The 25512-nt window shown below is 38.7% G+C and overlaps 1 protein-coding gene across 2 annotated transcripts in view; it reads right to left on the reverse strand.

Annotated features, from left to right (window-relative positions):
* Positions 1–25512, reverse strand: part of Syt10 (synaptotagmin 10) — a 56896-nt gene that overhangs the window by 30353 nt on the left and 1031 nt on the right. For both annotated transcript variants that reach the window (XR_009058475.1, XM_057792059.1), the window contains exon 2: positions 8425–8782. Coding sequence is in view for 1 of the 2 variants with exons in the window: in XM_057792059.1 (XP_057648042.1) it covers positions 8425–8782 (358 nt within the window). In the remaining variant the exon portion in view is untranslated. The remainder of the gene's footprint in view (positions 1–8424; positions 8783–25512) is intronic.

Here is a 25512-nt window from a genome sequence, read left to right on the forward strand (position 1 = left end):
AGACAACTTCAGCCACTTAATATTTGACAAAGATCCCAAAAATGTAAGATGAAGGAAAGAAAGCATCTTCAACAAACGGTTCTAGGAAAACTGGATGTCGACATGTAGAAAAATGAAATTAGACCCATAGCTATCAACTTGCACAAAAACTAGCCACAAACGGATCAAAGACTTAACTGTCAAACTTGAAATACTGAAACTGCTAGAAGAAAACAGAGACAGAGGCACAGGAAAGGACATTGTGAAGAGGACTCCATTTGCCTAAGAAGTAAGGCCAAAAATTAACACGTGGGACTTTATAAAACTAAAAAGTTTCTGCACAGCTAAAATAAAATCAACCAGGTGAAGAGGAAGTACACCAAATGAGAGAAAAACTTCATTAGTTACACATCTGGCAGAGTATTAATATCCAGAATACACAAAGAGCTAAGAAAAGCAAAAGTCCTAAAACAAATGACTCATTCAGAAAACAGGCCTAGTACCTGAACAGAAAGATCTCAAAAGATGAACAACTAAGATTTATATATATCATATCATATATATATATATATATATATATATATATATATATATAACAAGTTCATCTTCCCTACCAATTAGGGAAATGAAAATCAAAACAACTTTGAGATTAATTTTATCCCAGTCAGAATGACAAAGATCAACAAATACTGGAGGAGATGAGGAGGTTGGGTGGGGTGATGAAAATGATCGTCATTCACCATTGGGGGATTGGAAGCTGCTCCAGGCTCTGGAAACCATGAGATTTCATTTGTCCATATCCAGATCATACAAATAGAAGCAGTCCCTTTGCATTTAGTTTTGCATGATAGGTTTGATTATTTTATTAAAAATTACACAAGCCATTATTGTCTCAGCTCTATTTTTTAAATTGTTTTTTATTGAGCTATGTATTTTTCTCTGTTCCCCTCCCTTCTTCTCCCCTCCCCTTCTACCCTCTCCCATGATCCCTATGCTTCTAATTTACTCAGAAGATCTTGTCTTTTTCTACTTCCCATGTATATTAGATCCATGTATGTCTCTCTTAAAAAAGCAAACCTAAAATTAAATCTACTATATGAACCAGCTTTCACTACTTGTTAGCAAATACATAAAGGATTAGACAGTCTCCTCCACAGATACTTGCCTTCTTGTTTGTTGATGTTCTTTCTATTCACAATACCTAGGAAATTGAAACAATCTAAATGTCCTGCAGCACGCAAATGGATAATGAAAATGTGGTACATGAACATTAAGAAATACTATTCAGCTACACAGAGAATGAAACCATGGAATTTGCTGGTAGATGAATGGAACTAGAAAAGATCATATTGGGGGAGTTAACCCAGTTCCCAGGAAGACAAACACAACATGTTCTTCTGAGGCTCCTAACTCCAGATCTTCAGATGTGAGTACACATCCTGGAATAACTACAAAACCCAGGAAAATAAAAGGGATAAAAAGGGACCATTTCCAGGGTGGATGAGCAGCAGGGAGGGGAACTACCAGAGTACCAGTGATCTGAAGGGGAAAAGGAGAAAATTGGTGGAACTCTAGTTAGGGAGGATGAAGGAGATAAATACAGAAGATTGAGGATGGAAAAACAGAGTAAGGATGTCTGAAAAAGTCATAAACAATAATACAGTTACTACATACATAAAAAAACACTTATAAATGTAAGTAAGTCAGTGTATCATACTTTAAATTAAATTTTCCTCTCCTGGCTGACAATGTTCCTTCCAAGAACCAACGACTATCTAACAAAAACCTCAACACCAGTCATGAGAAGCCCTCTTTTGAGTGAGCATAGTTCAAATGACTCCCTAAATGCTATAGGCTATTGTTATTGCCTTTGACTGTTCCCCTGCAATGGAAATCCTTCTTGATGAAGAATTCATGAGCTTTAGACGCAGGACCCAGAAGCTTTGAGATGGATAAGTCCTGAAAGTCCACACCCCGAGGACTAGCTTTTATGGTACCAGAAGTTGCCATGCAAGCTTCCAAAGGAGGGAAGCAACTGGTAGACCTACCCAGCTACGGTGCTTATAAACCATAACAATGGATAGCATGATAACTCTAAAGGTGTCTTAGTGCCACCTTGGAGGTAATCAACAGTTATCCAAGACTTAAGACCCACTCAATAAGTGGAAAACCATGCCTGGTACTGAAAACTTAGCCAACTATGCAGGACTAGGGAAGTCATACATCTTAGAGCTCCTACAACTACATTAGTAAGCCTGCAAAATCATTAAACTAATTTGTAAATATTTGTCCTTATACCCACAGATAGGAATAGTTCTTACCCTCAGCCCTCATCAAGGGAATTCTCCTTGCAATAGAGGGAGACCATTATAGAAAACCACAACCAAACAAAACACATTGATATAGAGGCCAATGGTACATCTATAAAACACTCCTGCACCCAAGGCTCAGGGAACACTGTGGAAGAACGGAGGGAAAAAAAAAAGTAAGATCAAAGAGTTTGCTGTGAGACTGTGTTTCCTAGAAATGTCAGAAGCGACACCCATAAAGTCTCCCTAACATGACTGACTGCGCAACATGAACTGAACAAGAATAACAATAGACATGCCATCGTGGATGAGGGAAGCCCAGAGGGCCTCAACCCTACACAAAGCTCAGACAGCTAATGAGGGTTGAGAGCAAGTGAAATAGTCTTCCCCAGGGAAAAGCACACCAACTGCTTATTCTACAACAGTCAGCCCTGACAACGTGAAACTTCACATAAACTGAGCAGATGGTGTTTATAGGTATACATATGCACATGTAAGTATACATATCCATATAAAACAACAATTAACGAAAAAGAGTCCTTGAATTTAAAAAAGAGCAAGTAGAGATATATAGGAAGGTTTGGCGGGAGGAAGGGGCAAATGATGCAACTACATTAAAAACTCAAAAGTAAATAGTAATCTTTTAAAAATTATCAACAACATGATTAATATAACAAATCTTAGACTCACTTTATATTGCTTCTAGAACCTTCAGAAGTATTCTGGCTGAAAATATTTTGGCCTTAAATTTCTGTACTCAGTGCTCCAATTTAGGCTTTGCCTTATAAATTGATCTGTTTTGACCACCCGAAGCCCAGCTCTTGGCTGAGCGAGCTAGGTTCTGAAGAACAGTCGTACACCTGAGCTGAATTGACCCCCACACATCTGCCACCTTTCTGCCCTTCCTGTCCTTTAGTGCAAAGTCCTTGATCTATTGGAATTACATATTTTCTTTCCTGTCTGCCGTTCTTCAGTATTTTAATAGGCTATGGTGTTCATAATGTCAAAAATTACTATTCATCTTCCTATATTTTCAATTAAAAGCATTATGGAGCCATACAAATGACTGTTTATATAAATGATTTATGCTGGTGTCCTTGTGACGAATACCATAAAATGTTCTAAGACTTATCAAATTATAAAGAAGCATCCAATCAACATAAAAGTAGGGCTTCTACGGAAAAAAATATTATTTATTAGGACCAGGAAACTAAAAGATTTTTTTTTCTGGTTGTTTTGTTAGGTACAGCCGTGATCGAAGGAGGTACCCCATTTGAGAAAAGCAGTAGGTGCACACACCAAGTACACCCCCTTTACCAGACAGCTTATGCACTGAATCATGACCACCTGCCTCACGAACTTTCAGCTCAAAGAGGTTGACCTTAATCTCATCTATTTTCTGGGCAAAAATTGCTTCTTGATCTCCTAGCTACATCTTTTTCAAATGCTCCTTTTTGTTATTATTATATCTTGTTTTCTATTCCTTACAATGACCTGGAATGAGTAATTTCAGTTTTTTGTTCTCTTTTGAAAGAAATTTAATTTATATAAAAAACCTTACAGTAAATAAAATTACACAGTGCTCACAGTTTTACATAATTTTTCACTTTCCGTTTAGCAAGGTACATTGAATTATTCTTTGTAAAATTGTACATGATCATTTTATGAATTGTTTTATAATCAGTCATAGCTAATTCCATCAGAACATGTAGTCAGCATTTATCTTATACACATTTCCTTGCTTTTGTTCACGTTTGATTAGATCTCTCCTGTTTTCTCATCATTTCGATGGGTCCTTAGAAACCATGAACAGTGATGAACCCATGACTATTCATTTAATCTTTACACCATTAATGAATGAACAGAAAATTGGTTTTTATACTCATCTGTGAACACAGCACCATTAACCTCCTTATGTGAACACAGTGCCGCCTTACCACCTGATATCTAGCAGAATAAAGTGAAATGAAGTAATGATCAATCAATCAAAAACACCCTTTGACAATTGCTGTGCACCTGCCTATACTGTGCTGGACTGTAGGAGGGTATAAAAGTAGGTCACACGTCTTTGTAGCTTAAGAATTTAGCCTTTAGTTCTACGAGCTCAAGAATAAGACACTATACCAGCTTATAACTTTAATTTTAAATAGCAGAGATAACAGCATATGTCTTGCAATAAAAGTAGACTCAGATATATTTTCAGTAAGGATTTTAGAGTAAATAAAAGATAATTTAGATGGAAAACAACATGATCCATTTTGATGGACAAGAAAAGGAGATGGAACTCATTCATTGACTTTGAAATTCACTACATCATGCAGAGTTTCTGTAGCGCATTTTCTACTATGAAAAGCAGAATAGACATGAAATGTATCAGGAAAATGCACAGAGCTATCCACGTAGAAACATTCAGAATTTAGGTAAAGTCAGATTGTAAAATCTTGTAGTTTCAAGTTTCCGAAAGCTTGGACGAGACAGATGATCACTAACATATCACCTAAGTAAGTCTGATACAGGACTCATGTTTCTTTTTAAATTGACTACATTAGTTTCAAAAGACACACCGTCCCTTACAGTCTTTCCCATAAACAGCTGTCGAGTTAGTTATCCCAAAACGTAACTCTTGGAAACAAGAGACTTCTACTGAACATATATTGGCAACGACAGCCTTTGAACATCTCAACCATAATTTTAAGGCCTCATATATTACGATGCCACCAAATCGCTCTTAACCGTACGTTGTGTTCTATGACTTTGTGTGTTTCTATCGCAATGCACTCTTACATCTCCATGGGAGATGTAATTCCCATGTAATAGATGGATTCCTATCTGCCTCTCATCTTAGTGACGCTTCTTTATGGCTCAGTTGGAAATATTCCGTCTGTACTCTGAAGTTCGCCTTTTCTACCACACAAGTGACATTTATAACTTGCTTACATTGAAGTCGGTTTCACAGGATGTAAATCTCTTTAGAGACTCTCAGAGTCTTGGAGTGGACAGAGGACAGAGCACATTTATTTCATCTGGAAGTAAACATGTAAGTGTTTACTGTGAGTGTGGGGCCAATCAGGAGGGGCATACGAGAACGTTAGTGACAAAGAAACACACAAATGAAGCTGAGTAGTTTGTCCAACAGCTGGAGGAGTCAAACGTCCAGGGATTTGAAGATGGGGATGAGAAATTGAAAAACTTTCCAGCATTTGAAAATGGGAGAAATTTTTCCAGTGTCCAGCAATGCCGTTAATTTCTAGACTTGTCAGAAAGTTACTTCAAAAGAGAAAGGGATAACTGAACCTTGAAAAAACATGATGTCATCTCTTGTCTGAACTAATAAGATGTGGAAATGAGAAAAATTAAAGCTAAGTTTGTTTTGGACACGTGTGCATGCATATGCATGCAGCTTTGATTTTGCCATGTCAGGCAGAATTGGCATTTGAGCTGGACAATTTGATTTATTAAAAAGTAATCTCCATGTCATGTCCGGGGTGACGGCATAATGAGCTCTACAATCTCCTCTTCTTCGTATAAAGAGATCGTACAATATGATGAAGATGAGGGATGAAGATGAGGGATGAGGGATGAAGATGAGGGATGTTGAGAAGAAGGAGTGATGAAAATTTTTTCCAAGGCATCCATCCCCATGCCAAGCAGATTTGGAATCCTGACTCTAATCCTTCACAGGAGCCACACCCCATTTCAGACCTTTGATTAAGTGGAAGGTATTTTTCAACTCCAAACTGCCTGTCTTCAGCCGACTTTGTTACTCCATTTTCTTTGCATAAAACCAAGATTATGTTTAAAAATTGAAACGTTCCGTCCATCTCGATAAATTTGAATTACTAGTTCTGGAAGTTTTCCTTATGTCAGGCAAAATATTTAATCCCCCTGGGCATTGGATAATTCACAAATAATAGAGATGATTACTAATAATTTCTGCAGAATAGTGAAGGCATAGCAAGGAAAGGGTTTTCTTTCTTCTTCCACAACCTACCATATAGACAAGGGCACTTCAAGAAGCAGATCAAACAGCAACATTCCGGCCAAATTGTTGATTTGTGCAGTTTCTTTTCACTTAGAGAATACCAGATGTGTACAAACTATTTTTATGTTTTATAAGACTGAGTGAGGAAAAGTTTTCTGACCTAATTGCTGTTTTTTGCATATAATTACTGAAAAACCCAGGTTAAATTATGTGTATCGACTGCAAGAGGCTATGCCATAGCTAAAGCTTGGCTTTCGCGTGCGTTTTCAGTACGTCGTAGGCTGTCATTCTCCGTTTACTAGGGATAATCAGATGGCCTCTTTATAATCAAAAGATAGTAATTTGGAGATAAAATTTCACCTTTATGATACTCCCCCAAAGAGAATACCTGCATCATCTTTACTACCTGAATTTATTTATGTGAGGTGTATACTTATCAACTGCAGTTGACTAATTCTGAACATCATGCTAATCACTTATTCATAATTGTTAGAACCGCAGTTCCTCTTCTCTTATTTTATGTTTTCTGGTCCTTGTCAACTGTTGTCTTGGTTACCAGTGGTCAACCGACGGCTGGAAATACTAAATGTAACATTCTGGAAGCAAACAATTCATAAACTTATCAATTTATGAGTGAGTGAATACTGTTCTGACTGGTGAGACGAATTATTGTTCACTTTGCTCTGTGTCCCAGGGGATGCAGCTCACTCTTCTGCTCATCACATCCATGCAGTTTGTGTAGCCTGCTTCTCAGTCACTAACATGTCATCTTGGTGCCCAGATACACTGCTGTATCTATGTACCGCCACAATTCACTCAAGTTACTCTGATGTAGAAGTTCAACTCTATGTCACAATACCTGCATCATTTATTTCCCTTTATTGCATCATGGAGGAAATATGATTGCATATCACAACAAGAAGAAAACTATTATATATATATATATGTATATATATATATATATATGTAGAGTACTTTGAGACAAAGGGACCAGATTCATACAGTTATAATTATCTCCATTCTACTTCATTATTGACCACTGTTGTTCCTACCTCTTTACTATAGGTGTGTACACACAGGAAAATATAGCATTCATAGAGCTCAGTGCTTTCAGGAACCCACTGGGGTCTCAGAACATATCCCTGGTGGACAGGGGGATCTGCTCCTTTAAAAAATTGCTTCGTGTTTTTCAGGAATAATAGCATAATAACGAAGGAGGCATATGGGATCATTTCACACATGTGAACAGTTTTAAGTGACCATAAACGCCACTGGTTAAAAATGTTCTCAAAATAACTAGTTAGCATCTGTGGCTGGATTATAAATTTTAACCAGCACAGGAGGCTATCCCGAGGGACAGTTCTACCTGCTTTCTTCGTTCTGAAGTTCCTGACCTCACTGGTAACAGTTTCTCACTCCCCTCTCGGGGACACATTTCAGAAAGAAGTGTGTGCTTCACGGTATGCCCATGACATTTAGAATTACCTGGTATAAAAGTTTCATCTACATGGGCTCAGATAAAGAACACATTTTTATTTTGCAGTTTAGGTGCTGACTACTGCAGACTAAAAACTACCTTCTGTTTGTTATTATTGCGAGTGGTTCGGTAGTTTTGTGTGTGTGTTTGTGTATACTCATGCTTCTGTAATATGCATTTTCAATGACTGTTTGTACACTACTTACTAGCTAACAGAACTAAACTGAAAACTTGCAAGTGCCAGCTATGAGCTGATGACATTTGAAGGGCAAGAGTCAAATAACTAGTGTATTATCATCTCACTGAGATATCAAACACTACCAAGTCCTTGTCATACACCACTCAATTTCAGCTTCTTTGCCCTTGATTTTCTCTCTGCGTTCCCTTCTGTGTCCTACCCTTTGTCTTTTGACTGTCTGATATACTTACCTTTCCATCTTTCCTGTTTCTCTCCTCCCTCCCTCCCTCCCTCCCTCCCTCCCTCCCTCCCTCCCTCCCTCCCTCCCTCCCTCCCTCCCTCCCTCCCCCACTTCCTTCCTCCCTCCCCCCTCCCTTCGTCCCTCTCTCCCATTCTTGCTACTGACTCTTCCTGTTTCTTTTCTGCTTTCTCTCTCTGCTTGTGGCTTTGCTCTTTTGAAACCATTCATGGGATGACACATGACAGGACCCTTCCTTACCGGGATGAAGATGTAGGCTCAGTGGTTTGTCTTTGTACACGAGCATGTTTAATCAAATGTTCCTTTAGAGCGGTCTGAACTTCCGCTGGGATGTCAGGGGAAGTGTGGCTGATTTTTATTGCAGGCTCAATAGCTTTTGGCGCTGGCTTTTCGTTTTCTTCTACTTCTTTTTTCTCTTCAGTCTCAAAAACTTCCGTTGGAGCACTTGAAATGCTTTGTGGAAGGGCACTGACATTGGGAGCCACAAGCTTGCTCTTCCAGCATGGCCAGCACAACTTCCAGAAGACGAAAAGGGAGACAACCAACAAGGCTAGGCCACAGAAGCTTACGACAACAGCTAATAGGCTGACTGAAATATCTGGAAAAAAAATCACAACCAAGAGAAATATCAATTGGCATTATAAATTCGAAGCAGAAATAGCGATACAAATGGGAAGTTATCAACTGGATTCAGGAAACACATGACATACGCATGTCATACTTAAGCACACCACAAGAGATTCAAGATTTTGCAAGTGAAACGTGGCCAACTTATCTCCTGCCACAAAGCCAGAAAGTTACACTCCGAAGCTGTGTATAATAGAAACTATTTACTTCCTCTTTCATTGAACGATCTCTTTCCCCCTTCTATGTAGAGAACAGCATTAAGTACTGGGCTCATCTTTCTGTACTCTAAATAAGAAAAGCACCATGCTATGAGAACATAATAAGGCTTTCAAACTCAGCAAGTGTTTTCTAATAATTCTGTATGTATGCACTTTTAAGTTAGTATGCATACAATTTTAAGTCCCAAGTTAATAAATGAATTGGGCGATCATCTGAATGTCTGTGCTCTCCTAAAACTCTTAGGTTTAAACCTGAAATCCCAAGGCAGGCGATGTCATTGGGATGTGATGGTTACCTTCAATTTCCTTGTCTGAATTTGTCTGGGCACGACTATGGGCTTTTCCTGATAGGACTAATTGGAGGGGGTGGGTGATGAACTACCTAGAATTGTAATGACTCTGTCTCATTGTCTAGAGACACAAATAAACAAATAGGAAATAAAGAAAAAGTCAGGTGAGATTTGACATTCTTATTCTGTCTCTTGCCTCAACATGATGAACTGAAACACGAAGTAAACCAATCCTTTCCTCAACTTGTTCTCTCAGATATAAACACCATGGTAATGGATGTTAATACATAGAAGAAACAGCCTCTGGGGAGGTGACTAGGTCATGAGAGGAGAGTCTTCGTGGATGAGATTATAGTGCCCTTTAAGATAGGTCCAAGGGAGCTTTTGTGTCCTTCTACCACACGAGGCTACAGAAAGTAGTTGCCAGCTATGAACCAAGAATAAAGCTCGACTATAATGCATTTCGCCTAAAATGTGTGGATTAGGTTAGTTCTTTAATGCTAGTGCTGGGGACAGGACCTTTTTGGGAGGTGTGCAAGTGATAAGGATGGAGCATCTAGGCATGGCTCCACTCTAACACTGGAGTTTTACCTCTCTGGGGACCAGACTACTAGGTTAGAGAGAGGACTTGTAAAAGAGCAAGCCTGCTCCTTGCTTTGCATCGTTAAAGGTCTGTTATGAGCCCAAGTGGCAGCAGGCCCTCTCTAGGTGGAGGTAGACTTACCAGCCTCCGGATGATGAGTCAAAATGAATCTCTTACCTTCACACTTATCCAATCTTAGGTATTCTCCAGTGGTAAAAGAAAACAAAGACAGGTTCTCATGAACTACTGAATTTGCCCATACTTAATCCTAAACTTCCCAGTCTGCAGACTCTGAGAAACATATTTCTGTTCTTTATATGCTGCCCAGTTAATACTGTTTTTCAAAAGCAATCTGAATAGGTTAAAATATTGTTATTCGGGAATTTAAAAATATACACATTAAAATAATTATAGCACGAATATATGCTTATCATGTAAAATGATAGAAACATAGTTTAAAGGTTGAGGCTGAATAAACAGATAAGTGGAGAAAAGCAGCAAGGTTCCTTTTGGAAGACTTCTAAGCAGTTTATGTACATAGTCTACTCTCCAGGAGGAAGCACAGCTCCTTACTTCTTTGGTGTGGGCTGCATACCTTCTTAGTGATATTCCCCCCAAGAGTACTGCTGACAATGAAGGTGATGGAAGTCCACAGTGATGACCTGTGGTGACGGTATCCAACCTTGGCATGGAATGATGTAAGTGGTTCTTTACTTCTGTAGCCTTCATGCCTTATACCAATAGTCCAAGTTAATCATGATAAAAAAAAAAAATTCAACAAGTTCCGAGAAGTAGACATTCTAAAAACACCCAACCAGTACTCCCATAGATCATCAAGGTCATCAGCAAAAGTTCCGGGAAAATGTCCTAGTCAAGGAGCTTCTAAGTCGACTTAACCAGCAAATGTTGTAGATCATCTTGGATAAGGTCCTGGAATGGTTAAAAGCCGTTATCCAAAGGTGAAGGAAAGCCCAAAGAAAAAGATATGGGATTTAGTTAATCTCCCAATAACAGTGTATGAATAATAAATAACAAATGTGCTGTTTCAATGTAAGGCATAAGTATTAGGAGAAACTGAACATGGATATGACAGGAGTCTGTACTATGTTGTTTTTCCATAATTCTGAAACTGTTAGAAAACATGAAGACTAAACAAAAACAAATTAATCTTTACATTACCCATTTCCGTCTTTCTAAAGAAACCTAAACTAGCCACGTGGCATTATAGCATTATTTAAATTTTTAATGTCAAATAGATTCTCAATAAAAGACAATTTTTCTAGATTTGATTAACCTTATACTTTTCTATTACCAAATTTGTTTACCCTCAATATCAAATATAAATCCAATTTCCTCTGTTTGCTTCAAGCAAAAATGTTAGGAATACATCACAAACTGATCAAGTCTGTCTTTTATCCCTATCTAAATTTATCTCTTGATGTAATAACTTCAAAACATGACTTTATTTGAGAAAAGCAACTTTTAGGAATTTTGGTAAAATCAAGTAATATGATCCAGCCTTACCCATTGACACATTTAAAGAGGAGGAGAGGTGAGGGCACAGATACATCCAGATGGAAAAATCACATAAAGACATGGGATGGGATGGTAGTCAGGGTTTCTCTTGCAGCGACAAAACACAATGACAAAACAACAACAACAACAACAACAACAACAACAACAACAAAACCAAGTTGGGCAGGAAAGGGTTTACTCACCTATTCCTTATCACTATTCATCATCAAAGGAAGTCAGGATAGGAACTTAAGCAAGGAGGAGCCTGGAGGCAGGAGCTGAGGCAGGGGCCATGGAGGAGAGCTGTTTACTGGCTTGCTCTCCACGGGTTGCTCGGCCTGCCTTCCTATGGAATCCAGGACCACTATACCAATGGTGTCCCCCCTGCCATAGGCTTGGTGCCCCCATCAATCACTAATTAAGGAAACGTTCTACAGGCTGACTCTACAGTCTTATGGAAGCATTTTCTCAGTTGAGGTTCCCTCCTTTCAGAAGCTGTAGTTGGTATCCCTTGAAATAACTCTAGCCATCACATTGGTCAAGAACAGCAGTCTCAACCCTGCCAATACCTTGACCTCAGACTGTAGCTGCTTGAATGGAGAAGTAAGATGCTGTTCTTTAGACCATTCATTCTGGAGTCTATTTTTATGACAGTCCCAGGACACCAAAGGTGAATAGCTTCAAATTCTTTTAAACATGGTTGTTGTTACATTGCGTCACAATCTTTGGAATTAATCATTGACACTAACTGGATACATATGTGTAAGTCTGGCACTTATAGACAAAAAGTATCTTATAAAATTTTAAATATTTATAATTACATAATATTTTATATAAATTATTTGCTACATAATTCTTCCTTCAATTTACCTTTCCCCCCAGTAATGGATTATAATTTCATGTTGATATAATTTTCTATAATAATTAATCATAACAGATATGTAGCTTAAGCCCAGCTTGGGAGTATAACACAGCTACATTGAGCATCTTTGTATCTTTCTTCTTGTTTGTGACTAATATTCTAAAAAGGAATTACTGGCATGTATTTCATATATATTTAGTTTTATTGGATATTTTCATAGTTCTACTTGTGAAAGAGATACCATATAGGTTACAAATTTCTACAATTTTAGAGAAATATTGTCTCTTAATTTTTACTAATCTTCCAAAGATTTGTTTTTCTCCTAACTGAAATGGGAGGCCATTTTCCAGTTTTCTTACTACTGCCTAATTGTGATAGGCATTGATATGTCTCTATACTACTACAGCAGCTTTCTATTCACAGCCTGTTGATAAGGAAGGCTTTGCTTCACATTTTAGAGTTTAATTTTTACCATTGTATTATATATTATCACCATAAATTGAGGAAAAGAGAAAAATGTGTGAGATTAAACTGCTTTCTGTCTATTAACTATGTTTTACAAGATGAATAAAGATGATGGCATGTCTGTTAGGCTTTCAAAGTATTCCCCAAGGTTTTTTATCTTGCAAACATTAACACAAAAGCAGTTGGGCTGCAAAGTGCGGCCAAATAAGAGGGGCCATAGTCACGAGGGTCAGTCCATAGTTCAGTCATGGACTGATGTCATTCCAAGAGTGGTTAGTAACTGAAGGGTAATTGTTCAGCTTGCTAATTCTGGCCCAGCACGAAGGCCCTTGATATCAAATTTCTTAGTTTTAGAACTATGAAGTAAGTCTTTATTTACCAACTATGTAATTATTGGAGTAACATAAAAACAGATCCAACTCTGAGGTCTTAATTTACCTTAATTAATGGTACCTTATAAACTAAGGTACCATTTACCTTATATTATTCTGTACACTTTAAAACTAAAGTTCCCAACAGTTATTCTAACAAAATTGGAGCCAAGAACAAAGATGGAGACCCACAGGATTATGTGGGATTTCAGTGGTTATTGGTAATATCTCTTCTCTTCCTTTGAGTGGAACATTCTGTGGTAGCACTGTCCCAGAGAGAAAGCTTTGATATTCAAAGTACTAATTTAGTTCAGAGCCCTGTGTGAACCTGAGTATGTTTTCTATTTTTCTTCTACCATTTTTTTCTTTCTAAAATTATCACATCAGTTTGGGAGCCATCAAATACTTCTGCAAAACCACCAGAACACTTCTGATAGTGGTAGGTTATCCTATCAGCACAAACAAGACAGCAGAAAGCAACAAGTCTTGTTTTTGCAGCTGAGATGCTTGCTCACTCCATCTTCTTGATCTCATGTACCTTTCGATGGACCCAGACTTTTCTGGACATCTGACAGTGCCTCTGGGCTTCTGCCTCTGGCTTTGGGTTCAGCTTTGCTGTCTGTTCTTTATTCTGATCAGTGTTACTTGGTTGTGACTTTTAGAGGCTTCCTGCAGTCTCAATGCATTTTTCTTTCTGTTTTATCAAGGGGCATTCTTTTGTTCATCCTATAATAGTAAGGCCAATGATGTCACTCCCATGGGTTCCTTTCTGCCTCTTCTACTCCACGGCCTTCTCATGCACACACACTAGACACTAGTATTATCATTATGAATTGACCAGTCTTGCCATTCTTTTAACCCAAATTGTTAAAATGCAATGTATTTGAAAATATTTTTATTTTGATATTAGATATCAGTATATATACACTACCTACGATATTATCCAGAAGTCAAGCACAATACTAATATCTGTAACCACATAACATACGTGGTATTATTATAGGCCATAATAATGTACGGCCTTAATTAATGTCAAGTCAGGTAAGTTACTAGTGTCAGACTGGTACCGTTCACAAACCCTTTATCAATTTTCAGAGTTTTGAGGGCTTTATATATGGATGAGGGACTTTGGGTTGACTCTTGCTGTCCCTCTGGCACCAGTGTCGTCTTACCAATATTCCCACCACTTGGTCCTCCAGTCAGGGACACACTTACTCAACCTTCTGTGTTCAGTGACTGTTTTCTATGGCATGGTCATGCGGAGTTAATTGAAAACATGCATTAGAAGTCATGTGATTGCTGGTGTTCTCATTGTGACAAGACACCTCCAAATGAAGGGAGATTTCTGGATCACAGATGCAGAAGGTTTGGTCCATGGTCACTTAGCCGCACATGCTTGAGCGGAACATCATGATGATGAAAGCGTGCAAGTTCTTTTTTTACACTTTTTTTTTCTTTCAAGAAAGGGTTTCTCTGTAGCTTTGGAGCCTGTCCTGGAACTCTCCTTGCAGTCCAGGCTGGCCTCGAACTCACAGAGATCTGCCTGTCTCTGCCTCCTGAGTGCTGGAATTAAAGGCATGCACCACTACCATCTGGCATGTGTAATTTCTTTATAGTACACAGGAAGTAGAAAATGCAAAAGGGCTCAGGGCTAAGATAGAGATGGCCTCCAAAGACAGGAGTGGTCTCTCATGCCTCTAATCCCAGCACTCAGCAAACTGAGGAAGGAACATCACAGGCGTTTGCAATAAATTTAGACTACGGAATAAGTTTGTGGAAGCCTGAGCTATACAGTGAGATGCTGGCTCAAAAAACTGCACACACACACACACACACACACACACACACACACACACCTGATTCCCAAAGACAGACTCAGTGCTTAGTGTTCTACTTTCTCCAGCTGGGCTGTGCCTGCTGTAGTTTCTACCACATTCTGAAGCAGTATCACTAGCTGGAGGGGCGGTATAGAATACATGGCTTTGTGCAGAGCATGTCAGATTTAAACCTTTCCATTTAAAGAGCTCCTCCATTGTCTGTTGATTTCTGGCTAACTAGAGAGCTAGAGGGTCATTTGGAGGGAATGTGCAGAGTCTTCTAGAAGGAAGATAGAACAACAGACCTGTTTTACAGCACCATTCAGATACTGGTGTCGATATCTATCCTACCACTGAGAAACTTGGGGGAAATTATTTAGCACTGTATTTTGTATAAATATTCAAAATGAGAGCAAAGGCTTGATGCCCAGGTCCTTATGATTTAATATTTTACAACAAAATTAATTCAACAAAGTAAGAATCCCATTGAAGGGCTAAGCAAAGATCCAGAAATTTTTCAATGGTATTTTTGTAATTGTGATATAACATGATTAATATGGTTTAAGAAATAAATGAAAGGGACTGGAGATGGCTCCAAGGATAAGAACTCTTGCAGAGTACCTGGATTCCATTCTCAGTCCCGACATGGAGCTTCAGGTGTCCTAACGCCAGTTCCAGGGAATCCAATGTCCTGGTGTCCCCTTTGGGCACCAGGCATGCATGTGACGCACAGACATCCAACACTCATATGCATAACATTAATCTAAAAAACAAATTTTAATAAAAAGAAATAAGTGATAGTGAGGGACTGCATTCTGTGGGCAGAGATAATCACTTCAAGAAACTGTACTCAGAGAGAGAGAGAGAGAGAGAGAGAGAGAGAGAGAGAGAGAGAGAGAGAGAGAGAGAGAGAGAATAGAAGGAAGGGCAGCAACTAGAGTGGCATATGGCGCGGACACAGGCTTTTCTTTCTAGTTGAAATGAAACATTTCAGCACGCTTAAAATTGACGAAGGGAATTGGTAAACAATACCAGAGGCGCAGGCAGAGCGCTAAAGCCGAAGTCCCATGGAAGGTCTGAGGCAAAGATGGAAGAGCTGGCCCACTTGGTTTTCCAGGATGGTCCTGAAAGTTGCTGGGAGAATAGGTCTCGGGACAGGAGAGGTAAAATGTTCTTGTTATTGTTTTCCCAGTCAATCGTCAATCAATTTGCGATAGTCTATGAAAAGTTTAGAGAGTAAAAAAATAGAAATGGAGTCTCTAGATAAAGGAGGGAGAAAACTCCATAGAAAAGCACGGGATGGTTGTACACGCACCTGCCTGTCTGCTTCAGAAATCTGGAAGCCATGATTGCTTTAGTGTAAGACTCAGCTGCAGCTGTCCAGGTCTCTCTAGTTTTTACTTGTTTGCTGTTCGGCTCTCCAGGAGAATGTGATAAACTCCAAGGGCATAAGTGCGTGCATTTATGAAATGACCCAGTATGGGTCTGTCCTCAGTAAGGGAATTCGTGCGAAGACGTTGGCTAACGGGTGTGAGTTTCCAAGTGAGATGCCTGGCCCATGGTTTGAGAATTGGAATGTTTGAATTTGTAAACCTGTGGTAGTGTTGTTCACCCCAGTTTACACAAGATCATTACAGAAGAGAGGAAAGGGGGATATGGGGAGACCATTAAGCAAAGAGGCTCAGCGTCTATGCCTGGGTGGCAGTCTGAACACCTTGCCTTCGAATCAAGCTACTCACTACAACAGGCGAGCTTGAGGAGTAGGCCTCCCGGAGCTGAAAATCTCAGTCTCCAGACAATTTAAAAGATTTCATTACACAACTGTCATTGCATTATATCTTGATGAGATTGGCAGTAAATAAAGTTTACAGAAATTAGATTAGGCTTCCAGACAATCAGATGAAACTATTGGAACTGTGGTTTGCGTGCATACATTTGCATAAGCACTGTCCTATTGCTACGTATGTAGTCGCGTCCGTGCGACTGCGCATGCTCTAACTTTACGGTTTAGCATGATTTAACACAGCGAAATAAAGCCTCAGAGTTCTGAAAAAAGATGTCAGACCACTCTAAGGAGGCATGTGTCTGCAGAAGATTCCAGATGAACGGAGTCTTTGATGAAGACCAAATAATTTGGTCTTCAGATTTCGAAGTGCGGGATTCACTATGGCCTGTGAGTAGGTCAGATCTGTTGACATTTGACCTACACAGTTGGTGGTAATCGCTTAGAAAAGCATACACTGAATGTCACACCCTCAACAGCCTCTGCTTCATTAATACTGTTTCTGCCTGAACCTTTTCTGATTGTTTTAGGTTATTAGTATTTTGTTGATAGCTTCATTTATGAGCAATGCTTCTACGTCAAACCTGTCCCTTCCTTCTTTGCAAGCTCCTAACTTGTCTCCTCTCCCTCTCAAACTCATGACTTCCTACTTTAGCTTTTATTTATTTTTTTTTGAAATTACACTCATTTTAGTTTTTCAAAATGTGTCACAGTGAAAATTTAAAGTTAATGAGCAACTGTAGTTTTGTGCGGGGGTGTTTTAAGTATTTTGTTTGCTGGTGGTTCTTTGATTCTTCATTGCATGACCACAGATTCTAGACCATAGACCACACCTTTGTTTGTGGCACCATACCACAAGAGAGAGGGAGCCGAGAGTAAAACTCAAACCAGTGTATTTCATTAAATGAAAGGATTTTGGGGGATTATTGATGAAGTTCACTTATTTATACTATTCGTTGGGTATTCGTGTTATAATAGTTCAGCCACAGCTCTGGTTTCTGTAACAAAGCACCAAGTTCATACTGACTTAGACAGGGGGATGTTTCTTTCATTAAGGGAGAAAGAGTGAAAATTTAAGCAGCCAAGGGCAGATTCAGCAACACCAAGGAATTTTTTGCTCCCCTGATGAGTTTTTATTTCCCAGGGTTCCAGGGAAAGCTACCAAGCCCACATCCCAGGTGTCTGAATGAAAATATCCGGGGGAAAGGAGAATGAGGGGATAGCTCATCATGGTTTTGGAGGATACAGTCTTTGTATTTGACACTTCAGACCGAGGCTCACATTCTGATGTCCCCACCTTCACAAGTTAGTCAGTGGTCACACCACAGACTGAACTAGGCACCAAGAGTTCTCTATGATGGAAAGGGGATCTGAACACTGGCAAGCAATTACTGCTCATTTCTGCATTAGGCATATAATACAATCAGCATGCCCTTGCGCAGTGCCTCTGAGGAGTTCCATTTTAATTTCATTTCCCCTTGCCCTTCCTTTGAGTTACAGTAAATGAAAAATGTTTGCATTAATACCATACTTAACTGATGATAAAATTGTGTTTTTAAATATCTCCTGTTGCCGAGGTCACAATATATTAGTAGGTCTTAAGCTGTGGGCTGCAACCCCTTTGTGGGGAGGGTCACACATCAGATGTCCTGCATATCAGATATTTATATTATGATTCGTAACAGTAGCAAAATTACAGCTACGAAGTAGCAATGAAATGATTTTATGGCTATATGTCATCACAACATGAGGGTCTCAGCATTAGGAAGGTTGAGAACCACTGCAACATGCATGAGTAGTTATGGCTTAATAAAGTTTCTAATAGCCAGGAAGGGACTATGGTGTAGTCACATCTGCAGTAAAACAAACACACCCATATACAAATCCATATAAGAATTTTACAGCGTGAAGAAATGTACTTCAGCAAATGGTAATATAGTACTTCATCCTTACACACTAGGTTCTTAGTGGGAATTGCTAATAAAGGTGATGGAATAAAATTTATTGGCCATGTTGTTAACATTCAACATTTTGCACAGAAAGCTACATGAAACAATAAGTAATGGATTTTATATTAATATGAATTCCTTTTAGAAAGAAATGATGCGTCAATTCTCTCCATGACACAGTCTGAAAATGGCTGAAAAACAAGTACAATATTGATTCTGAATTAAAAACCGACTCATGGGAATTGGACTCAGAATTTTAGCTTTGAGGCCTGAGATGTAGCTCAGTGGTAAGATTGTTTGCTCAGTACACACAGACCCTGGGTTCAATTCTCCACTTTTTAAGGGAAAATGTAAAGAAGTTAAGTTTTTCCAGGTAGTGGTGGCACAGCTTATCATCCCAGCACTTGGGCACCAGAGGCAGGGGGATCTCTGTGATTCAAGGCCAGCCTGGGTTACAGACTGAGTTCCAGGACAGCCAGAGCTGTTACACAGTGAAACCCTGTCTAGAAAAAACAAAAACAAACAAACAAAAAGTTAAGTTTTAAAATTACTCCAATCAACTTAGAACTTTTGGACTTTTTTCTTCTTACATGTTTAGGAAACGCAATTTAAAAAATGCACTTAAGTTTAAAGGATATCTTTCTATATGTATGATATTAACATTTCATGTGATGAGAAAACACTGAACGATCACACCTAAGGCTCAGGAAATATTGCTGAAGAGCCAGAGTATTAGGGAGTTTGCTGTGAGACTGGGTCTCTTCGGAACGTCAGAAGCTACACCCATAAAGTCTCTATGACTTCCTACACATGAGCTGAACAAGGATGGCAATAGACATGCCAAAGTGGATAGGGAGAAGCCCTGGAGGCCTCCTCCCTACAAAAAGAACTACAGGTAACTAAGACAGCTGGGACTGGCAGAGGTGGTCTTCTCCAGGGAAGAGCACACCAACTGGTTATCAATACCAAGCAGTCAGCCTGAAAACATACATGCAAATAACCTATAGATCGAACAGGTGCTGTTTAGGAATATGCATATATTCTGTACCTATAGGCATGTAATAAGAAATGATAAAAAAAGGTCATGCATTTTTGTATGTGGTAAGGTTTGGAGCAGTTTTCAACCTGTGGATCGCAACCCCATTGAAGCCAAATGACCTTTTCACAAGGGTCACCATCAAAAAACAGATATAAATTACAGTTCTGAAGTAGCAATGAAATAATCTTAAGGCTGGGGGTCACCACATCACGAGGAATTGTATTAAAGGTCGCAGGATTAGGAAGGTTGAGAACAACCACATTAGAGAGAAGAAAAGGAAGGGGAAATGATGTAATTACATTATATGCTCTAAAATAAAAAATAATAACTTTTAAAATAAATCAAATTAAATTTTAAAATGAGAGCATTGACACCTAATCTATCGACAACATTCTCTTAGATTTCTTGGTGTTGTATAAAATAATGGTGCACCGTATTTCACACAGTAAGAACTCAAAACACACTTGAATAAAAGCACAAGGCTAAAACTGTCTTTCAGATGTATCATCAACTCCTAGTGCAGTAGATTAGAAATTACAATAAAATTTAGAATATTTAGCCTATTTTTCTATAATTCTCTGAGTTCTGAGACAGGACTAAGGGAAGACCAAGGAGAGGGTGACAGTTAAGAACTGGCAGTAATGTTTCTTATTCAACAAAAACATAACAAGTGGTCCTTTCTTCCTTCCATCCATCCCAGATGGCTGTATCCTTCATAGCACAACTTCACAGAGGAGAGGGAGGGGCTGCGGAGAGAGATGAAAATGAACTACTCTACAGCACTGAGTGGAAATGGTCCTCTAGCTGTTCCATTCTCTTACATAAATTGGGGTGACATCGCCAGACCAGTACACATCCTTCAGAGCACTTTAAATCATCCTTAGATTCCCTGCAGTACCTAACACTATGCAAATGCTCTGTAGATTGCCGCTACACTGCTCACTCAAAGAGCAATGGCAAGGAGAAGAATCTGCGCAAGCTTGACGCAGTTGTTTCTCTAAGTCTTTCCCATCCACTAGTGTGGAGCCCATGGACTTATGGGGCTGACTTTGTATTGAGCATACAGGAAATAGAATGTGTGCATGTAGTTTTCCATGACAGTCTGCTAGACCCATATTCCTCTCAGTTCTTACAGCTCAGAGGGTCCTTATGGTAGATTTGATGCTATAAAGCAAAGGAAATCTATTGTTAGTAATAAGAAACTATACCTTCACACCGGGGTTAAATTTCTAAACTTGGTCAGTAGAATTGACACTGTACAAGTGAGAAATGAGAAAGTATAATTTATTGGCCTTTATTAAAATACTTGTTATCAGAGAGTCCCGTCTCCTTGGCACATGAACTAATTATATTTCAGGACCTCTGAGAAGAGGAATTTCGCTCCTTTGCACTGTCATTCTGCTTTCATGGTTTCACGATTATAAATTTTAGTAACAGCCGGGCGGTGGTGGCGCACGCCTTTAATCCCAGCACTCGGGAGGCAGAGGCAGGAGGATCTCTGTGAGTTCGAGGCCAGCCTGGTCTACAAGAGCTAGTTCCAGGACAGGAACCAAAACCACAGAGAAACCCTGTCTCAAAAATCCAAAATAAATAAATAAATAAATAAATAAATAAATAAATAAATACATTTTAGTAACAAAAGAGACTGTTAGTTCCTAAATTTGACAGGAAAATATACAAATCAGAGTTTTTACTGATCTTTGAAAAAATAATTATGAATAAGAAAAAATAATTTATTTTGTTCTAACATCTTTCTCCATTATACATTTACCTATGAGCAGATAAAAAGAGGCATATGTGAAACTGTATGAATTCAACATTACCTACATTTAATACTGTAAACTCCTTTACATTGGGTTAGAGAACTTGCTCAGCAGAGAACCCAGGTTTGGTTCCTAGCACCCACCTTGCAATTGTCAGTCATTTGTAACTCTGGTTCCAGGGGCTCTGACATGCTGGCCTGTGGGTCCTCCCACATATGGGGCACAGGCATATATGCAGGGAAAACACCAATACACATAAAATAATAACAATAATATCATTAATAATGGTAATCTTTTACATGCTTTTATTTAGAATTAATATTAGATTTATAATATATAAAAATTTATATATTATATAATATATAATATTTTATTTAGAATTAATTAATAGAATTAATATAAATCAATTCTATTTAGACTAGACTATGAGCAGATAGTTGCACACACTTAGGTGTACATGAATGCATATGTTCAAGTGTGACAAGTGAATAACCTATGTTCTATTTGGAGGGAAGGAAATCTAACATGAAGAAAGGTCCTGGCTTTGAGTTAATTTTAGATGGGAAATTTTATTGGTACCCTCTCATACATTATAGAGAACAGAATAAATGGAATAGTTAAATAGTTAAAATTCGGGACTGGCAAGAAGGCTCAGCAGTTAAGAGCACTGACTGCTCTTCCAGAGGTCCTGAGTTCAATTCCCAGCAACCACATGGTGGCTCACAGCCATCTGTAATGAGATCTGGTGCCCCTTTCTGGTGTGCAGGTGTACATGGAAGGAATGTTGTATACATAATAAATAAATAAATCTAAAAAAATAGTTAAAATTCCAGTTTACCAGTATTTGCTATAACAGCTAGGATTTAAGAAGGTTCTTTTTTGTTTTTGTTTTTGAAGACAGGGTTTCTCTGTAGCTTTGGAGTCTGTCCTGGAACTAGCTCTTGTAGACCAGACTGGCCTCAAACTTAGAGATCGCCTGCCTCTGCCTCTCGAGTGCTGAGACTGAAGGTGTGTGCCACCCCGGCCCGGCAGGTCTAGGTTCTTAAATATATTCATCAGTAACTAGTTGTGATTTGTAATTAAAGTGTAAACTCTTTCTTGTTTGCTTCTGTTTTCATATCTACAAAATAATGATTCCTGGTTAAGCTTGAACAACTAGCAAAAGTTTTAGTGATGGGTTTTTATTGCATCAAGTACTTGCTACTTAAGCCACATGCTCCTTCACTTAGGGGTCATTACGGAAGCCATTTTATTCATTCAACAAATTATCCAGTCTCTAGTCTGCGCTCCGGATCTTTCCAGTATGGGGATGTTACAGGAAACAAAGCTCTGTCTTTGAAGACATAGGCTCCTAGTGATTTAAAGTGCACATTAATCCTATCAGTGTAAATCTAGAGAGTTCATTACACTCTCAAAATGCAGACAATTGCCACCGAGTGGCTCTGATTCACGATTTTTTTATTTTATAATGGTACAAGACATAAGGTAGAGATCATATTTTGAATTTGGAATGCTGGCCTTTTCTTAGGTTAGCAATATCGGTATAATCTTGTGATGCTTGGCTGTAGGCTGAAGTAATGATTTGAGTTTATCTAGTACAGGTTAAGATAAAGTGTTTGCACTTCCAGCTCAGTAGACTGGGTTTATTAAGTGCACTTCAGATTTTTTTATCAGCTTCTAACTGGGACACCTCCTCATTATAACTCAAAGGGTATTTGTTTTTTATACAGACTTCCTACTTTGCTAGAATTTTACTGTACGCAAATATTTATTGAGTCCTTAGAATGCACTCAGATTTTTCTAGGCATATATTTGTGGGCTTAACGTGCACATTAACTGTATCAATGTCGACTAGAAAGATTTTTTTTTGGTTAAATATCTGCTCATTAATGTGTCTCTAAAGAATAAAAAAACTTGGAATAATTTATCCATTTTTTTAAAGAATTGTATTCACATATTGAAATTGCACACAAAAAATCTGAACACTGATGGATTAAATGCTCATTAAAATACTTATATTAAGGTTAGCTATCCACAGCTATGGTGTGAGTGTGGCTGTGAAGTTAAACTTCAGTGACCTTGATTAGCTTGTGGATTAGCAGCTCTGACTCTCAGAAAGTTCAAGCTTCTTAAACTCAATAAACATCTCAGTAGCAATCAAAGACTATCCAGAAATGAGCCTAAAACCACTTTAACATGATTCTGCATGCTACTATGGTATATTTTAGAAATAATACCAAAGACAAAGCTAATATTTTTGCATTTTTCATAAGTTTTCTCAATTATATCCTGTGCACTAAATGAATTTGTAGGGTGACATATCCGTTTTGGGGAAGAAGACACCAATCAATCACTGGTTTTCTTTGTTGTTGTTTTTAAACTTCTCCCACATCTAATTTTCTAAAACTTACACATGATGGACTTCGTAGTACTATGTTGATTCATAGAGTGACTTTTATAAAGTATTTTAAATGGGCAGTTTAATTAGCATTAGCCGCAACAATCTAAATCTTAAACATTTACCAATACCTGGGCTTGGTTGGCTGGCCTGTGGGCCCTCAGGGGCCGCATCTCTCTCTTAGTGATAAACTCGAAATCTAGCTCCCTTACTGTGGTGATGACGTTATCTGGGATTACGTGACCCTTTCTCTTGCTATCATTATATGAAGGAATGAACAGTGATGCAATTTCAAATCTTGAGATTGTTACTGTAATGTAAGTCTAATACCATGTGATGGTTTCTTTAAAAGTGAGCCATTAGCTGTTTCAATAGCAGTCACTGGTGTTCTGTCTACAATGCAGTCGGCATCAACTATTGGAAGTGCTTTTATGTAGGAGCTGTAATAAAAGGAACACACTGTAAGACAATCTACAGAACAACGTGCATCCGAGTGCCTAGCTGATGGGATTAAACCTTTAGCAAACAATCATTGAATCTGCTTCAACGATCCATTAAATTTGGAATGCTACTTTAAAATCAGAGCAGTTTGTTTTTAACTGTTTTGCAAGTTACAAATGGGAAAAAGCAGAGGAATCTTGTCTATCTTCATATGTCATATGCAGTTTATGAACTACCCCTCTCTAGTGAGAGCTGTTCTGTATGTTCACATATTAGACCTAGCACCCCACTTTTATAGTACATGTTTTCCTTAAAGAGAGAAAAATAGTCACACCATTGTTAAGAATCATTTTTCTTCATCTTTGTTCCCGAGAGAAGAGAATGTCTTACGGAATTAGGGCTAGAGTGATGTGATTAGAGTGTAGTGATTAGGATAAACTCAGAACTCTTTCTCCGGTTTATATAATGTGTTTCACCCCGAATTTACACAATCACACATTTTGGACAGTTTAGGACCCAGTCCTGTTTTAGTTTCCAGTCGTCAAGCAATTTCCACATTGCTGCCAATGAGCGCCAGGAACCCACTTCTTGGTGTGTGGTCACAAGGGTCAAGAAAGAATAAGAATTAAGAGCTGTAGCCTCAGCAACAAATGTAAGTGACAAAGACGCATGTCCTTAGAATGAAGTATTCTCGCTGGCTTCCTGAGCTCTCAGCCTTGGCGTAATGGTCGCTTAAAGACATTTCAAAAGAGCTCTAGAGATCTTTCTAGAGATCTCTACAGTTCTGGCACGTCGGTATTTATTACACTCTAGCACATCAGGCATACCACACACACACACTCACACACACACACACACACACACACACACGCACACTGTTTAAATGGCCCCTTCCACTGTTCAGTTTCATTTACTCTCAAGACTCTAACACCCACTAAACAACAGAAATGACGTTGGATTGTGTTCATACACTCAAAAACTGCCTGCCCCTATCACACTGACAGCAGCAATAGTGTTTCATTCTGCTTCATGAATCCCTGGCTCTGACAGGCGCAGACAACCCCCCCTCTCTGCTTCTGTTGCCATCGGCAGAGCATTTGAAACCTTAGAGACGGTCCATGTAAACAGCCCTAAGTCCCAGCTAAATCAAACCCATTCCTACCCCACCACCTCTCCCTTCCTTTGTCTAGTGCCCAGGGTGGATGAT

This window comes from Chionomys nivalis, chromosome 17 (genome assembly GCF_950005125.1).
Source record: "Chionomys nivalis chromosome 17, mChiNiv1.1, whole genome shotgun sequence".
Taxonomy (NCBI): Eukaryota; Metazoa; Chordata; class Mammalia; order Rodentia; family Cricetidae; genus Chionomys; species Chionomys nivalis.